This window comes from Centropristis striata, chromosome 21 (genome assembly GCF_030273125.1).
Source record: "Centropristis striata isolate RG_2023a ecotype Rhode Island chromosome 21, C.striata_1.0, whole genome shotgun sequence".
Classification (NCBI taxonomy): Eukaryota; Metazoa; Chordata; class Actinopteri; order Perciformes; family Serranidae; genus Centropristis; species Centropristis striata.
In genome coordinates, this window is record NC_081537.1 from 29313786 (window position 1) to 29328126 (window position 14341).

The following is a 14341-nucleotide window of genomic DNA, read 5'->3' on the forward strand; positions in this document are numbered from 1 at the left end:
CGGTGAAAACCATACGTCACCTCCAGAGTCTCTAAATCCCTCTGGGGGCTAACTTGTAGTGGAAACACGCAGAGTGAGCGGACTTTTGAGAGGGTGTGGCCTGAGACTTTCTTGGTGGCCACTTTCCCCCTAGTGGAAACACGGCTAATGTCCAACCGGGGGTTTTGTTCCCAGCTGAGTAAACTGGGTGGGATGGTCATGTTTTAAAAGCACTTCCAGGTTCGTTGTATTGCCAGTTCGCATTACTGGGTTCTCTTCGCTCATTTGGCCATATACGAAATGTTCCCACACCACACCGGCATTTATTCCACCAAACTCTCTTGAGTTGCGCAGCCGTTGGGAAACTTAGTTTCGAGCAACACACTCTCTATGCTTCAGCTGGCTAGCGTCCACACTGTGTGTGTGTGTGTGTGTTAGTCCCGCCTCCCACAGAGAGCAAGCTGAGCGACAGGAGAGGGACAGAAGCAGCGCGACAAACACGCATGTAAACAACAATTATTGAGTCCACAAAAACTATCGTGCCCATTTCATATATTGAACGATAAGTCATAATGCCTGCATGTCTCAATTCAGCTGAATGTTTTTATGTTTGAGTGAAGTTTCTACATTAAAAAATGTGGAAGGAGTTGAGAATCAAAAAAACACTGCAGAATAAAAAATATTTCTTGCAGTAGAAGAACACACATATACAAATCAATAGCAGAGTTGAAGCGATTCAGGAGAGTTAAGGCCAAAACCCCGACACTGGAGCTCGGAAACTAAGCAAAAAGTTTTGCATACACTATACTACTGGCAAGTATTCATACAACTTAAAGTCCAAAATCCTGAACTATCCTTTAAAGTCTCATCATACCTCTATCTTCATGGCTTTGGGCTGCACCACACAGATCTTGTTCCTGAAGCCGCACCACACCTTGTCGTGTACAACAGTCATGCAGCGGATGGAGTGGTGTGGTCTGCCCAAGTCTAACAGATGGTAGTTGGTCAGGTCCCACTGTCCATCTGCATCAAACAAAGGAAGTTAAGATACATGGTTTATTAAGATAGAAATCCCCCATCAGGGAGATATTACTTGTTTATTTAAAAGATCGTGTTGCAAATGATGTGATTCCTTACCTACTCCTCTGTGGAAAATGGCTACAGTGCCATCAGAGAGACCCACCAGTACACGCCCTTTCACATGCCTGTGTTGGAGACACAAATGCTTTTTAAAAACATTTAAAAAACTAGCAACATGAGAGTGAAATGTAAATAATGTAAGTAATCTGAAAAGGCATACATGCATCATTTCCTTCAATGTACTTACACTATGCCGAGCACAGAGTCTTTCAGCTTTATAGAATGGAGACACTTCTTCCACTGAGCCACAGAGGAGTGGACATATACACTATAATACAAAAAGTTGTGTCAATCATTTGATTTTGTGAATTCTGGCCGTATCAGAAGTGTGCTGGGCAACTGAAGTGTAAAACTCACCATCCATTCTGTGCACCCAGCCACATAGTGGGCAGAACACTGCTCATTTTCTGAGCCTCTTCTCTCATTAGGTCCTGCTCTTCTGCGTTGGGGTTTGAACTCACACCGTCTTTTAGGAGATCACTTTCCCTGTTCATCAGAGACAGCACGTATCATTAGAGAGCCCGCCATTTATGCAGTTATATTTACTATCAAACTATACAGTATGTGCCGAATGTTAACGGCTATTCAACAATAACAAACATGAGCCGTGTTTCGACTAGGGGGGGAAAGTGGCCAGCACAAGTCCGCCCACTCTGCGTGTTTCCACTACAAGTTAGCCCCCAGAGAGATTTAGAGACTCTGGAGGTGACGTATGGTTTTCACCGTCGCTAACTGTGCACAACGTCAGCAGCTGAAAGCAGCATGGCTAATTATGCACAGCGTCTCCACTTATCATAGACATAGTGATTGTGAATTAATGGAATCGCTAACTGTGCACAGAGTGTCTGGTGCTTGTTGTAAACAAACAGAGATCGCTAAGTGAACACCTCCTGTAGCAGCAGCACATACACACTGTACTGCTACAGAGCTAACTGTAGCTAACTGCCGCTAACGGCGGCTCATCTTAACAAGCTGCCTCCTTCTTACTCTTCTTAACGAGCCGGAGGCGGGGAGTCGCTGGATTTGTCTCCAGTCGCTTTCTTGAAAAATAGTCGGTAAGGGGGTAAATTTAGCAACAAAGTCGCTAAGTTGGGAACACTGCTTTGCCAGCTTTTATAAATGGCGTGTGTTGTTGTCGTGTAGAGTACTATGTCACATCCTGCTTAGTGATCTATCCAATCAGTAACCAGGCTGTTTTCAAGGGAGAAAAAAGACCCTGCTCTTCAACAGGGACTAAAGGAGTCCCGACAAAAGCCGGCTCCGGACTGCTCGTATTCAAATTAGGGGCGTTTCGGCAAGTGAGACCCGCCTTGTTCTGGGTATTGTCTGTTAGTGGAAACAGTCCAAAAAATCCAATGTCTTATCTAGCCTATTTTAGTTTTATATCAAAATATTTTTGAAGGCTGTTATTTTGACAGCCTTGCCTGATTTAGCGTGTGTTTGCAAAGGTGACAGTGCACATTTAAGCCCCGGCCCCACCTAAAGGAAAAACAATCAGTCTCTCTCCACTGACTTTGTATAAAATGAAGGAAAATTCTGTCTGATAAACAGAAAAATGTCTAAAAGTTGCTGTGCGGTTAAATTTACTAGCAACAGTATAAAAAACCCATAACTAAGCTTTTAAAATGTGACAAACCTAAAAACTGAACTTTTAAGAGGACAAAGGTGGATACAGACATGATACATCAGCAGTTAGAATGGGGAAAACTGTGTGATGCTGAATAAATTGAGTTAATTCATTAAGCTCATAAATGTCTGTGTAGGGTATATGGTAAATGCCCCCAGTTGACTTTTTAATGCTCACTGCTTGTCAAGTTGCTGCCACCGTGGAAGTCTGCTGTCTGTGCAGTAAAAGCAATTCTTGATGTGTTTCGTCATCAATTATTTTTCTAATATTAGTCAAATCTCTGCCCTTTACTCAGCAGGACACAAACTCTCGGCTGAGTGTGCGCACAAACACAAGCTTGCATATAAAGGCATCATTCTCCATCACTATGCTCGATTTGAAGTGGAGGCTTGTGGTCATAAAATATGCACACATAGCGATTTGCAACTTGTCAATGAAAAGCATTTTATGAGAAGCAGATCAAAACTTAATGTAATATAAATATCCAGATGGACTTTAATGAGTAGTCGGATGTTTTGCCGGCAGCCGGTGCTTATAGAAAACACAGGGAACACTACAAAACACGAAGTTAGCCCTACACACGGGTGTGTATGTGATTGAGTGATTGAGGTAGTGAGTGAATGAGGTAGTGAGTGAATGAGGTAGTGAGTGAGTGAGGTAGTGAGTGAATGAGGTAGTGAGTGAGGTAGTGAGTGAGTGAGTGAGTGAGTGAGTGAGTGAGTGAGTGAGTGAGTGAGTGATTGAGTGAGGTAGTGAGTGAATGAGTGAGTGAGTGAGTGAGGCTGTGAGTGAGGTAGTGACTGAGTGAGGTAGTGAGTGAGGAAGTGAGTGAGTGAGGTAGTGAGTGAAGTAGTGAGTGAGTGAGGTAGTGAGTGAGGTAGTGAGTGAGTGAGTGAGTGAGTGAGTGAGTGAGTGATCACACATTGTTCATTAGCAGGGCCCAAGCATTGAGTAGTGCAAAAGCGATATTGCTCCTCTAAGGTTTATTATACTATTAAGCATATTATTACTTGTTTGTATTACTGGGGCAAAAACATTACACACACTACCATTAACTATTCCCATAACACATTGCCCACAAACTCGCAAAATTGCATTGACCATATGCGGTCAGCCATATACTAGGCTTTGTCTTGTTTCACTAGTTCTGTGCCTGATACAATGCCACAGCCCATTCTATAGTGGGTAAGTAGCCAGGGGCATAACAGCAATCCAGCCATGTAGCAAAGCAGTTTGACACAAAAGTTTAATGCAATGCAATAATAATTTACCATCACACAAATATGTACACAGGTTTCATGACCAAACATTAAAGTTTTACAGCGATTTGATGTTGTTGCTCATTGGGCTTGTTTATGGTTGTACTGATCGAATTGGCAGTTTTATTGGACACACTGAGTTGTCCTAACATTTGGTTGTGTAATGGGCCTCCTGATGTTACCTCTGAGAGTAGTTGGCCGGAGCCTCTGCTGTCTGCTGAGCTCCCAGTGGATCAGTGAAGACGTGCTCGGTGTAGGCTCCCCTCAGGCTTTCTCTTTGGTCAGCGGGCCCTGCACTGGCTTCGGTCGCCTCTGTGGCTTCCTCTGCTGCTCTGGATTCTGTAGAAAAAATCAGGTCTCTTTTTTCTATTCTAGTTTTCGTTTTTTTGTTAGTTTTCGTTAAATATAATAACCATGGTCTGGACCTGAATTTACCAAGCATCTTAAGGTAGGAAATTCACCATTTCCTTCAAATTTGTTGATGTTATGTTTTATTAGCTTTGACATTATCTCTATAACAGATTCCTGTGCGCATGTGAGTAAATGCAACAATGCACGTGCACATTGTTTTGGTTCTGACTCTTAATATATAAATATCATTATAGATTATTATACAGTTGATCCCATCATCCTGCTTCTGGTGCGTTCATAGTGCAGGAGAGAGAGAGTTACAAAGCCGTAAATGTCCCGGGATGAAACGGCTCTATGAAAGGGGCTTAGGGGTGATTCTGAGGAGCTTGCTAAATTCTGGCCCTGATTACACAGAATGCTTGCTAACGTCAGGTGTAAAAGCAGTCAAACAGGAAACATCTCTCACCACTCTCTTCGTCGTCTTCTTGACTGCCTGCTGTCTGAGGAACAGCTGCTGCTCCCTCAGCTTCACAGCCAACCACAGTAATGCCTCCCAACATGTCGCCATCGTCACCTGCCGCGCCGCTATTGGTTGATTGTGAGCCGCCGTCTCCTGCTGGTCCTGTCTCAGAGTTTGGAGCTACTTCCTCACCTGCTGGGTAGTCTGTCTCTCTTGCACCTACATAAAAACATACAGATATAATCATGACATACCTCATAACTCAGGCAGTTCTTGTGTGGGCCGCTGAGTGAATAACGAGTCAGCTGCACACAGTAAAAATACCCTCCCTCCCTCTGTGTGGACGGATGGACATGTATTCATCTGCTGACCTGGAACACTGGTGATGCAGAGGACGTGGGAGTTACAAACAAAGAAGCTCTCCAGGATGCTTCCAGCCTGGTTGCCGTCAACGACAACAGCTTTGGTGGTGGACTGGGTGCTGGTACAGATCCAAACCAGCGATGACATCTCATCCTGCTGCCGCAACTCCTTCTGCTGATCCTGCAAATACAAGCAAAAGAAGTGTTATTTTATTAATTGGTAATGATTTATTAGGGGTGTGACGAGATCTCATGGCACGAGATCTCGCAAGATTAAACTCAACGATATTTCTTGTCGTGTTAAAAATCTGTCTTGCAAAATTTGTGAGTTATCCAAACTTCTATTGGTTAACTGTGGGCCAGTTAAAGGAAAAGAAGAAGAGGAGGAGAAGCAGCAAGCAGCCAGAATAACATTGCAGGAGATGGCGGCTCGTTAAGAAGAGTAAGAACAAATCGAAGCAGCACAACAGGCTAACAGTTAGCTCTGTAGGAGTACAGTGTGTATGTGCTAACAGGCTAACAGTTAGCTCTGTAGCAGTACAGTGTGTATGTGCTAACAGGCTAACAGTTAGCTCTGTAGCAGTACAGTATGTATGTGCTGCTGCTACAGGAGGTGTTCACTTAGCGATCTCTGTTTGTTTACAACAAGCACCAGACACTCTGTGCACAGTTAGTGATGCTGGTTAATTCAAGATCGCTGTTTATGATCAGCTGAGACGCTGTGCATAATTAGCCATGCTGCTTTGTTTTGATCAGCTGCTGATGTTGTGCACAGTTAGCGACAGTAGCCACAGTTGAGTCTCCCTTGTTTAATCCGTCGCATATGTGACCACGGTCGAAACTGCGCTAAGTGATTAAGTGACGATGGAAAACGTACCGTACACAGTTTATTAAAAGCTCATGCCTACATCATGCATGTAAAGAGTTTTAATAAAACATTTCAAAATGCATGTACAACTCTGTTGAATAAGTCTGTTGGTCCAGTCATATATTGTGTCGTTGTAGTTTTCTTAAAATCTCGTCTTGTTCTCGTGAACCCAATATCGTGTCTCGTCTCGTGAGCTGAGTGTATCGTCACACCCCTAATATGTATATGATGTTGAGTGTTGAGCAGTAGCACATTACTAGTTACACATTACACAAATTAAGTTACTATACAATATTAGTGCAACACTTAAAAGCCCAATACGACACTAGCGGAATGTTTTAGTAATGATACAATATAATCATGATACTTGAGTAACGATACATCATCGTGATACTTGAAAGTCACAGTACGATACTGCACTGAAACAACTAGAGCATGTCTGGGTACCTTGAGATCTTGATCCAGTTTGTCCAGGCTGCTCTGAGATCCTATTTTCTTTTTCGGGCTCTCTGGTCCAGGCACGTCACTGTAAAACACACTGGCTCCTACGATGGAACCTCCATCTCTGGTTTTACCTCCAGAGAGGTTCACACCAGCAGCACACCACAGCTGAAACACAACAACAATTACAACAATTTCACACGCATGAGTTGTATCAATGCATCCCTTTTTCTGTATTTGGTCTACACAGCTAGGACAGCATCTGGTAAGTGCAAAAACTTAATATTTAGGGGAAACTGATCTGGATTAATTATCACCATTTTAAGATGAATTTGGTTTCAATAGAAAGCTTAACTTAGACAATATATTTTATGTCCAATGAATTGATGAGTTATGTTTTGTATAGGTTTACACAGCAGCCCAACTTCTTTTGGAAGGTTGTAACAAGAGCTTTTGTGTGCATTTACAGTTTTAATCAGGCAGCAATCTCCGTGTCTGAGCATGGAGGCCAACCAGGAAGTGCCTTAAGCATGCAATCCACCGAAAATTCCAGCAGGGGGCGCGAAGTTTGGCTGCGAAAAAAATCTGCCCATTCATTTCAGTGCAAAATTTGAAAACTTCTCACTTGATTTATTACCTCAGAAATGTTTAGCTTTGATTGACAGGTCACTAACAAGGCGAGCTGTCATCAGGAGAGAAGCAGAGCAATGCGTATCCACGGCAACGAGTCAATACAGTTATATATAACGTTATATAGATATAAAAAAGGACGTTTACCGATTTGGTCTCATAACTTTGACCCTTTCACTGTATTTTCACTTAATGACAGTTTATTTGAACGTTTTGTTCAGTAAAAATGTCTTGTTCAGCGTTTGGTTGGACTAACAGACACTCCAAGGAGTCGCTGTTCAGTTTTCTGAGGTCAGTAACAAACATTTTGTTTTTGTTTTTGTTTTTTGCTAGCCAAAACTAACATCCCAGTTAATGCTAAGATGAATTAGCAGCAGCTTCTCTCAGTCAGGTTGAGGTGTAGAAAGGCTGTAGTCAGTGATCAGATCCTCCACAGTCCAAATATGGTCTGCTCCCCGTATCGGAAACAAGATGGCAACACAAGATGGCGACGAATGTAACGATGAACTCAATGCTTCCAACGGGCCACAAACCAATGGGTGACTACATCCATTATTTTATACAGTCTATGGTTTTAATGCACAAGAGTCTGGAGGAAATACCTTCATAGAAGCATCTTTCTCATCCAGTGGTCCGAGGAAGACAGGAACAGGTAGATTCTTCATCTTACCCTCTGTCTGACCACCATTGGCCTGGAAAATCACAAATAGCACGACTGCATTACAGCTTGTTTCTGTTCAAGTCTACATCACAAGACCATGTGAAGAGCAACAGACAAACAGGAGACAGGACGTGCTAGTGCCAAGGTCTTGGTGCTCGTCTCCTTACTTTGTATTTCTTGGGCAGACTCCAGCCGTACGCCTGCACTCTGCCGTCCTCCTTCTGGACGTGAGCTTTGACCTGCTGGTACTGAGCCCTCTTCTGCTCCCGCCGGGACACCACGTTATCAGCTGCCACTCTGCACGACAGAACAACACATCACTGACAAACAAGTCTACACTTGGATGGTTAGATTTTCTGAAAAGAAATAAAACTCTGCCATGACCAATTTTATTACAGTAATTATTTTTATGCTTAATCAATTTTTTTTAATTTAAATAATCAAATTTCAATGACTGGCAGTAAATGATGGCACACTTCAATGCATCGAATGTGTTATTCATGCTGTCCACTGTAAAAAACAATTAAAAAAAAAGAGAGACCACAAAGAAATAACTGATTATGGAATAATTAGTAAGGGCTGAAGCTAAACCTCATAAATTATATCACGTAAACAGCTTTAAGAAGAGGGGATAAAGTGGAGGCATTTTTGTAACAACATGGATGGATTACTAAATGGGCCTACTGGGCAGAGGGGTTAAAAATGTCAAGGTCACCCCTGGCCTTCACCTGAGAAACTTTCCAACCAGGAAGAGACTCAAAAAGACTACAAAGACACACAAAATGACAACAAAGTGACACAAAACAAATACAAACTAACTCAAAATGACCATAATGAGACACAAAACAACTTCAAAGAGACACAAAATGACTACAAAAAGGAACCCCCTCCATTTTCTAAAGTATCGATATCCCCCCCACGTTAATTGACGGTGTCAGTATACATAAGCATAGAGGTAATAAGTTTACAGAAATGTTGGTGACTGAAAAGTGTTATTTTCTCTCTTGAAGTCCCAGAATGAAGCAGAGAAAAGTAGACCTGCAACCAAACAGCAACACACACAGCCGACTCTACCTCTTTTTTATCAAGCTTTCCTAATATTGTGCGCAGCATACAACCTCAAAATATTGTTCTAATTGTTATTGTTTATTGTATTTATTTATTTATTTATTTATTTATTTTTTGTACTACCTCAGACCTGAAGCTTGTTATCATAGTAGCAGCTTCTTTTTTTAAATTTTAAATATTTAACCTGTGGTTCTGTTCATTTTTACATGTTGCATTTTTCTTGTTAATGAAAATATTTCTGTTAAATTTTGGGGTTTTTGTTTTTATCCTGGTGGTATCGAAAATGGTATCGAGTATCGAATATTTTCCTGAGTATCGTATCGAGTTGGACATTTTAGTATCGTGACAACCCTAGAAGGTACATTTGTTTGGACAAATATAATAACAAAAATAGCTCGTAAGAGTTTTATTTAAGAGCTGATAGAGACATTTTCCATGGTTTTCTTGATAATGATTTTGGTTATTATCAATAAAACCATGTTAAATGTGTAGATATCAGCACCTAAATTAAACTCTTATCATATATTTTTGTTGTTATCATTATATTTATTCAAATAAATGTATCTTTAGTTGTACCAGGCATTAAAGTGAATGAAAATTGAGAAAACGAGAGTGGTCAAATATTTTTTTCCATGACTGTAGAAATGGGATAAGGTGGAGGCATTTTGTACCATAATATCATAAATGGATTAATGAACGGGCCTACTGGGAACAGGCCCAGGGGTTCAATTATGGAGATATTACTGTGTGGCCACTACATTTACTTGCTTTGGAACACTGCTGCAAAATGTATAAGAATGAAACTCTGCAGTTCATTAACGCCCCCTTTTATATCACCAAGTGCCTGATATAGAGAGGTTATTATCCAAGTGTCTTTGCTTTTTAGTCAATGTAGTAAAAGGGATGAATGATGCCCCAGCGTACACAGGTAACAGTGTCACATATTTTAATTTAAATCCTCCTGAATTACTTACTCCTCATTGAGGAAATCAAAGGCTTTGCTCTTGTCACTGGGCAGCTGCTGCAGGGTGGTGCTCCTCTTTTTGACGGACGGCTGAATCTGGGAGGTGGGCGCATTGTACTTGACGTTCACCGGGGCCTCCGCCGCCGGCTTCTTCGCTGCCCCGCCCGACGAGCTGAACAAACGGCTGAAACTGGAGGTGTAAGGGCGGGGAAGTGGGAAGGAACGAGAAAGAAAAAAGCACACAGACAAAAACGTATAGCGGGGGGGCACAAGCAGTAGCTCCAGCGGTGGGAGTAAGGTTCAACATTTAAGGGTAAAAAAAGGTTCCTTTTCCCAAGCCAACACACCATGCCAGCTTTCACACAGGTCGCAATCACACACGGATATGCATTGACCTGTCTCCTAAACAGCAAAGCACCAGAGCAGCTGACCTCCCACAATGCTGGAGTGCAGGGTTAATGTGCACCAACTAGGACATTAGTCAACAACACGGAGCCAAACTGGACAATAACACACTTCATTTCCCCTCAGCTCTACACTGACAGCACACAGTATTTATCACACTAAACCACACAGTTAAATTAAAGATGCAGCATGGATCAAATTGACATTTTCACAGCAGATAATTAACTTTAAGATATGAATTAGGCTCTGGTAAGTCTATCTTTATGGGCATATTTGCTTTGTTTTGACCACTACGATCTACCAATATTCCTGTATTCCCTCCCAACTCCAAAGCAACCCACTAAACACACCTCCTGCACACAGACATAACAACATCAGGCACAATATAGAGGGACATACAGAAACAGGGCAGGAGAGACGGTGGATTTATCAGATTTTGCTTCTCTCATACACAAAACTGTTCCAATCCTGTATAGCGTTACATCTGAATCTGAAATATGCAATCAAACAGAAGTCTGAGAGCAAAACTATTGACAATGCAATCAAAAAACTGAAAAAAACTTTTGTTTGGCCAGACCTACCCCGAAAGCTGTAAAACTGCAAGTCCATTTCCAGTAGTTCAAGTCAAACAACCCCAACAAGTATTGAGTCATATAGATGGACATACTTTTCAGAAGCCAACATTTACATATTAAACATACTTTTTAAAATTGGTCTTTTGTAATCAATTTTTTTTGAGACACTGAATTTTAGGTCTTCATTAAATGTAAGCCATAATCATCATAATTAGAAGAAATTAAATAAATTAGGACATGTAATTTTTCATTCTGTGTGTAATGGATCTATATAATGTGTTATTTCACCTTTTTGAATTGAATTACTGACAAAAATAAACTTTCTATGATATTCTTTTCATACTTTCTAATTCTGATTTATTGAGATGTGCCTGTATTAAACTTTTTGACAATCTCTACTTAAAATCTTTTTTTTGTCCTCTCCTCTCTGCTCTGTGTAAACAGCCTGCACTTCAGTCTAAGTTTCACATAATTTTTGTCAAGTCTCAGCTGAGTGGCTTCCCAGTTGCTCTAATTTATTGAGATGCACCTGTATGTCAAACTAAATCTATTGGCTCAATCTAAGTGACAGCTTTGAAGCGCTGCTCCCGCTTCCATTTTTCTATTGACTTTAAAATAGGGCCGTAATGATTGCAATTCTGAATTAAAAATAAATCAAAACCGGCTTTCAATTTCAATTATACTAATTTCACACTGCCTGACTTTCAAAGTCTGATTATGTCTGATACTGTTCACACGACACAACCGTTGTGATCTGGAGTCTTGAAGTGGTTTTCACACTACATGACTGATGGCAATGAGGGCTCATACTAGCTTGGCCCGATGGTCGACTGGATTAACAACTGATGATAGTTTGCATCAATTTGCAAAGCCTGTCTAGCTGTCGATGCTTTGACATTTTTTGTGTACATATAGCCCTTAGGTGCAAGGCATCGAGGGCCCGATTAAAGCTAGCGCCTTATCTTGAACCAGTTCCTCGCTTTTCCACAGCCAAAGAACTGCCTCTCGGTCAGGGAAACTGGTTCCAGAGCGGCACCAGCTCTTTGCTGGTCTTGAACCCCCTACATCAGGTTTGGGGGGCGGGATTATTGTGACCGATGTTGATGGGACGATGGAGTTTTCCACACAAGTCCAAACCTTACTTTAAAATTGAGTTCCTGCTTCAGTTCGAGGGCCGGTTCGGAGCCGGTGCCGGAACTCAAACCAGCAAAGTCGACGCTGATCTAAATCATAAATTAAAGTCAATTTTGGCCTTAAAATTGAGTAAAATTCAAGTCAAATTGAATAGTGGATTTGAAGAATCGTGACTACCTTCTCCCACCAACAGTGGATGTTTCCAAGTGATCAAGACCGGTCAAACTCTTTTGGTGTCTTAAATCTTTTAGCGTCGGCCCCAGCTACAAGATTCATTTCAATAGTGAGCAAAACCCTGCAGACAAAACATTTTGATCTGCAACAATATATTTTCAAACACAAATTAATTTTTACATTTTGCTCTTAAACCTGTTCTGTTTGATTGCATAATAAAGCCAAAAAGTAATCCCATAATCCTGTTGTTAAAAAACTGCCCCGAAATAATGTCCTCCCTCAAACCAAACCAAACTCATTCCTTATTAAACAGAACAAAGGAGAGCCAGGATCAGATAAGTTCACATTTAGTTCCTCTGTGAGCAAACAAGTGCGTTCTTCCAACCTCAGTTCTCTCAAAAGCTGCTTGATGTTTATGACTTTGTTTCACTTTTAATGAAGAATCTGATTCTGAAAGTAAAGCAGCTCAGATCTCAGATCAGAGCCACTGTTTCCTGTCTGGCTCTCCTCTGTTAAGGGCTTGTTGTCAAGATGAAAAACATCAGAGCCCAGACACTGTTAACATGTCAAAGATTTACCTACATCCTGGAGAATACAACCACACAACATGGAATACAAAAGAAAAGCACAATGAAACACAGTCATCACACTGTGGTTGGTATCTGAGAGCTGGAGTGAAAAGAAAAGAGGCGCTTACAACTGCCAGAGGCTGGATTTCTTCTTCTCTGGAAGAGCTGGGTTCTCCTTTGAAGCCCTGAGAGAGACAATTCATTTTGAATCAAACTGAAAGCTTTAGAGAAGTATTAACACACATTACACCATTCTATATGAAACTTCAAACATACTCTGACTGTTTGGTTTGCAAGTCATAGCTTTGTATTTCCTCTTTGTGGATGGTGTGTAAGTGTGTGTGAAGGATAAAGACAAGGAAAACAGAGAATTGTATTCAATTGCAAAATAGCAGTATAAATTTAGAAACTGGTTAGTGCTATTAACAGTAGCAATTTAGTAACTTATGTTAAGTCAGGGTGATGCCAAATTATAGCAAAGTCATTATTTTGAAGAGTCAATTTTTTGCGACAAAGCAAATAAATAAATCTAGGGGGGGAAGTCTCAGGCCACGCCCTCTCAAAAGTCCACTCACTGCGCGTTTCCACTACAAGTTAGCCCCCAGAGGGATTTAGAGACTCTGGAGGTGACGGATGGTTTTCTACGTGCTAACTGTGCACAACGTCAGCAGCTGAAAGCAGCATGGCTAAATATGCACAGAGTCTCCCCTGATCATAAACATAGTGATCGTGAATTAACCGGCATCGCTAACTGTGCACAGAGTGTCTGGTGCTTGTTGTGAACAAACAGAGATCGCTAAGTGAACACCTCCTGCAGCAGCAGCACATACACACTGTACTGCAGCTAACGGCGGCTCTTCTCAACAGTAACCAGGCTGTTTTCAGGGGAGAAAAAAGACCCTGCTCTTCTACAGGGACTAAAAAAAGTCACAACAAAAGCCGGCTCCGGACTGCTCGTATTCAAATTAGGGCCGTTTCGGCGAGTGAGACCCGCCTCATTCCGGGTATTGTCCGGGAGTGGAAACAGCCCAAATGCCAGCATCTGTTTATAAAATTGGCTTGTAAAATTGGTCAAAGATGGTTGTATGGAAGAAGAAACACTGATCTGTATCATTTTTGATGTCTAAAAGAAAAAAACGTATCTTGATGACGATGATGAGGATGATATTTAATATGTAAGACAGAAGAATTTTGCAGAGTTATACAGTGTATACTGTAAATAGTGTCTAGTCTATAAAACGTTTTCTAAAAGATCCTACTCATTATACCTGTAACTCAATTAGATTTTGCCAGTTAGATATCTAAAAGTGTCTCACTTTGTCATTAATACTTATCTGCAGTATACAGCTGATAGATAACTCCACTTATGAATGTCATTATTAGATGAGAATACCATTTACTAATGTTTAGTATACCACTGGTTTGTAAAAAAAGTAGACCACAAATACAGGTCTGCAGTTTGACTTATACAAAATAACTAAAATGAGATATTTTCCTCCATTTGTACAGTACATTATATTGTTTATCATTGTTCCTAGAGTCTTACCGGATCATTTCTGTCCATCTGACGGCCTCCTGCAGCTCCATCAGCCTCTCCTTATATTGGTTCCTCTCCATCAGGACTCTGGCCATCTCCACCCTGGTGAAGCGTTTCCTCTGGGCTGTCGGCACATC

The 14341-nt window shown here is 41.3% G+C and overlaps 1 protein-coding gene across 2 annotated transcripts in view; it reads right to left on the reverse strand.

The window, feature by feature from the left end:
* LOC131959702 (C-Jun-amino-terminal kinase-interacting protein 4-like) overlaps positions 1–14341 on the reverse strand; it is a 77154-nt gene that overhangs the window by 8744 nt on the left and 54069 nt on the right. For both annotated transcript variants that reach the window (XM_059324916.1, XM_059324915.1), the window contains 13 exons: positions 14214–14341; positions 12796–12852; positions 9821–10000; positions 7946–8075; positions 7720–7809; positions 6494–6655; positions 5188–5359; positions 4823–5035; positions 4188–4344; positions 1477–1605; positions 1307–1387; positions 1117–1184; positions 854–1002 (listed from right to left, as the gene is read on the reverse strand). The exon at positions 14214–14341 is cut by the window's right edge and continues 3 nt beyond it. In XM_059324916.1, the coding sequence (XP_059180899.1) occupies positions 854–1002; positions 1117–1184; positions 1307–1387; positions 1477–1605; positions 4188–4344; positions 4823–5035; positions 5188–5359; positions 6494–6655; positions 7720–7809; positions 7946–8075; positions 9821–10000; positions 12796–12852; positions 14214–14341 (1716 nt within the window). The remainder of the gene's footprint in view (positions 1–853; positions 1003–1116; positions 1185–1306; positions 1388–1476; positions 1606–4187; positions 4345–4822; positions 5036–5187; positions 5360–6493; positions 6656–7719; positions 7810–7945; positions 8076–9820; positions 10001–12795; positions 12853–14213) is intronic.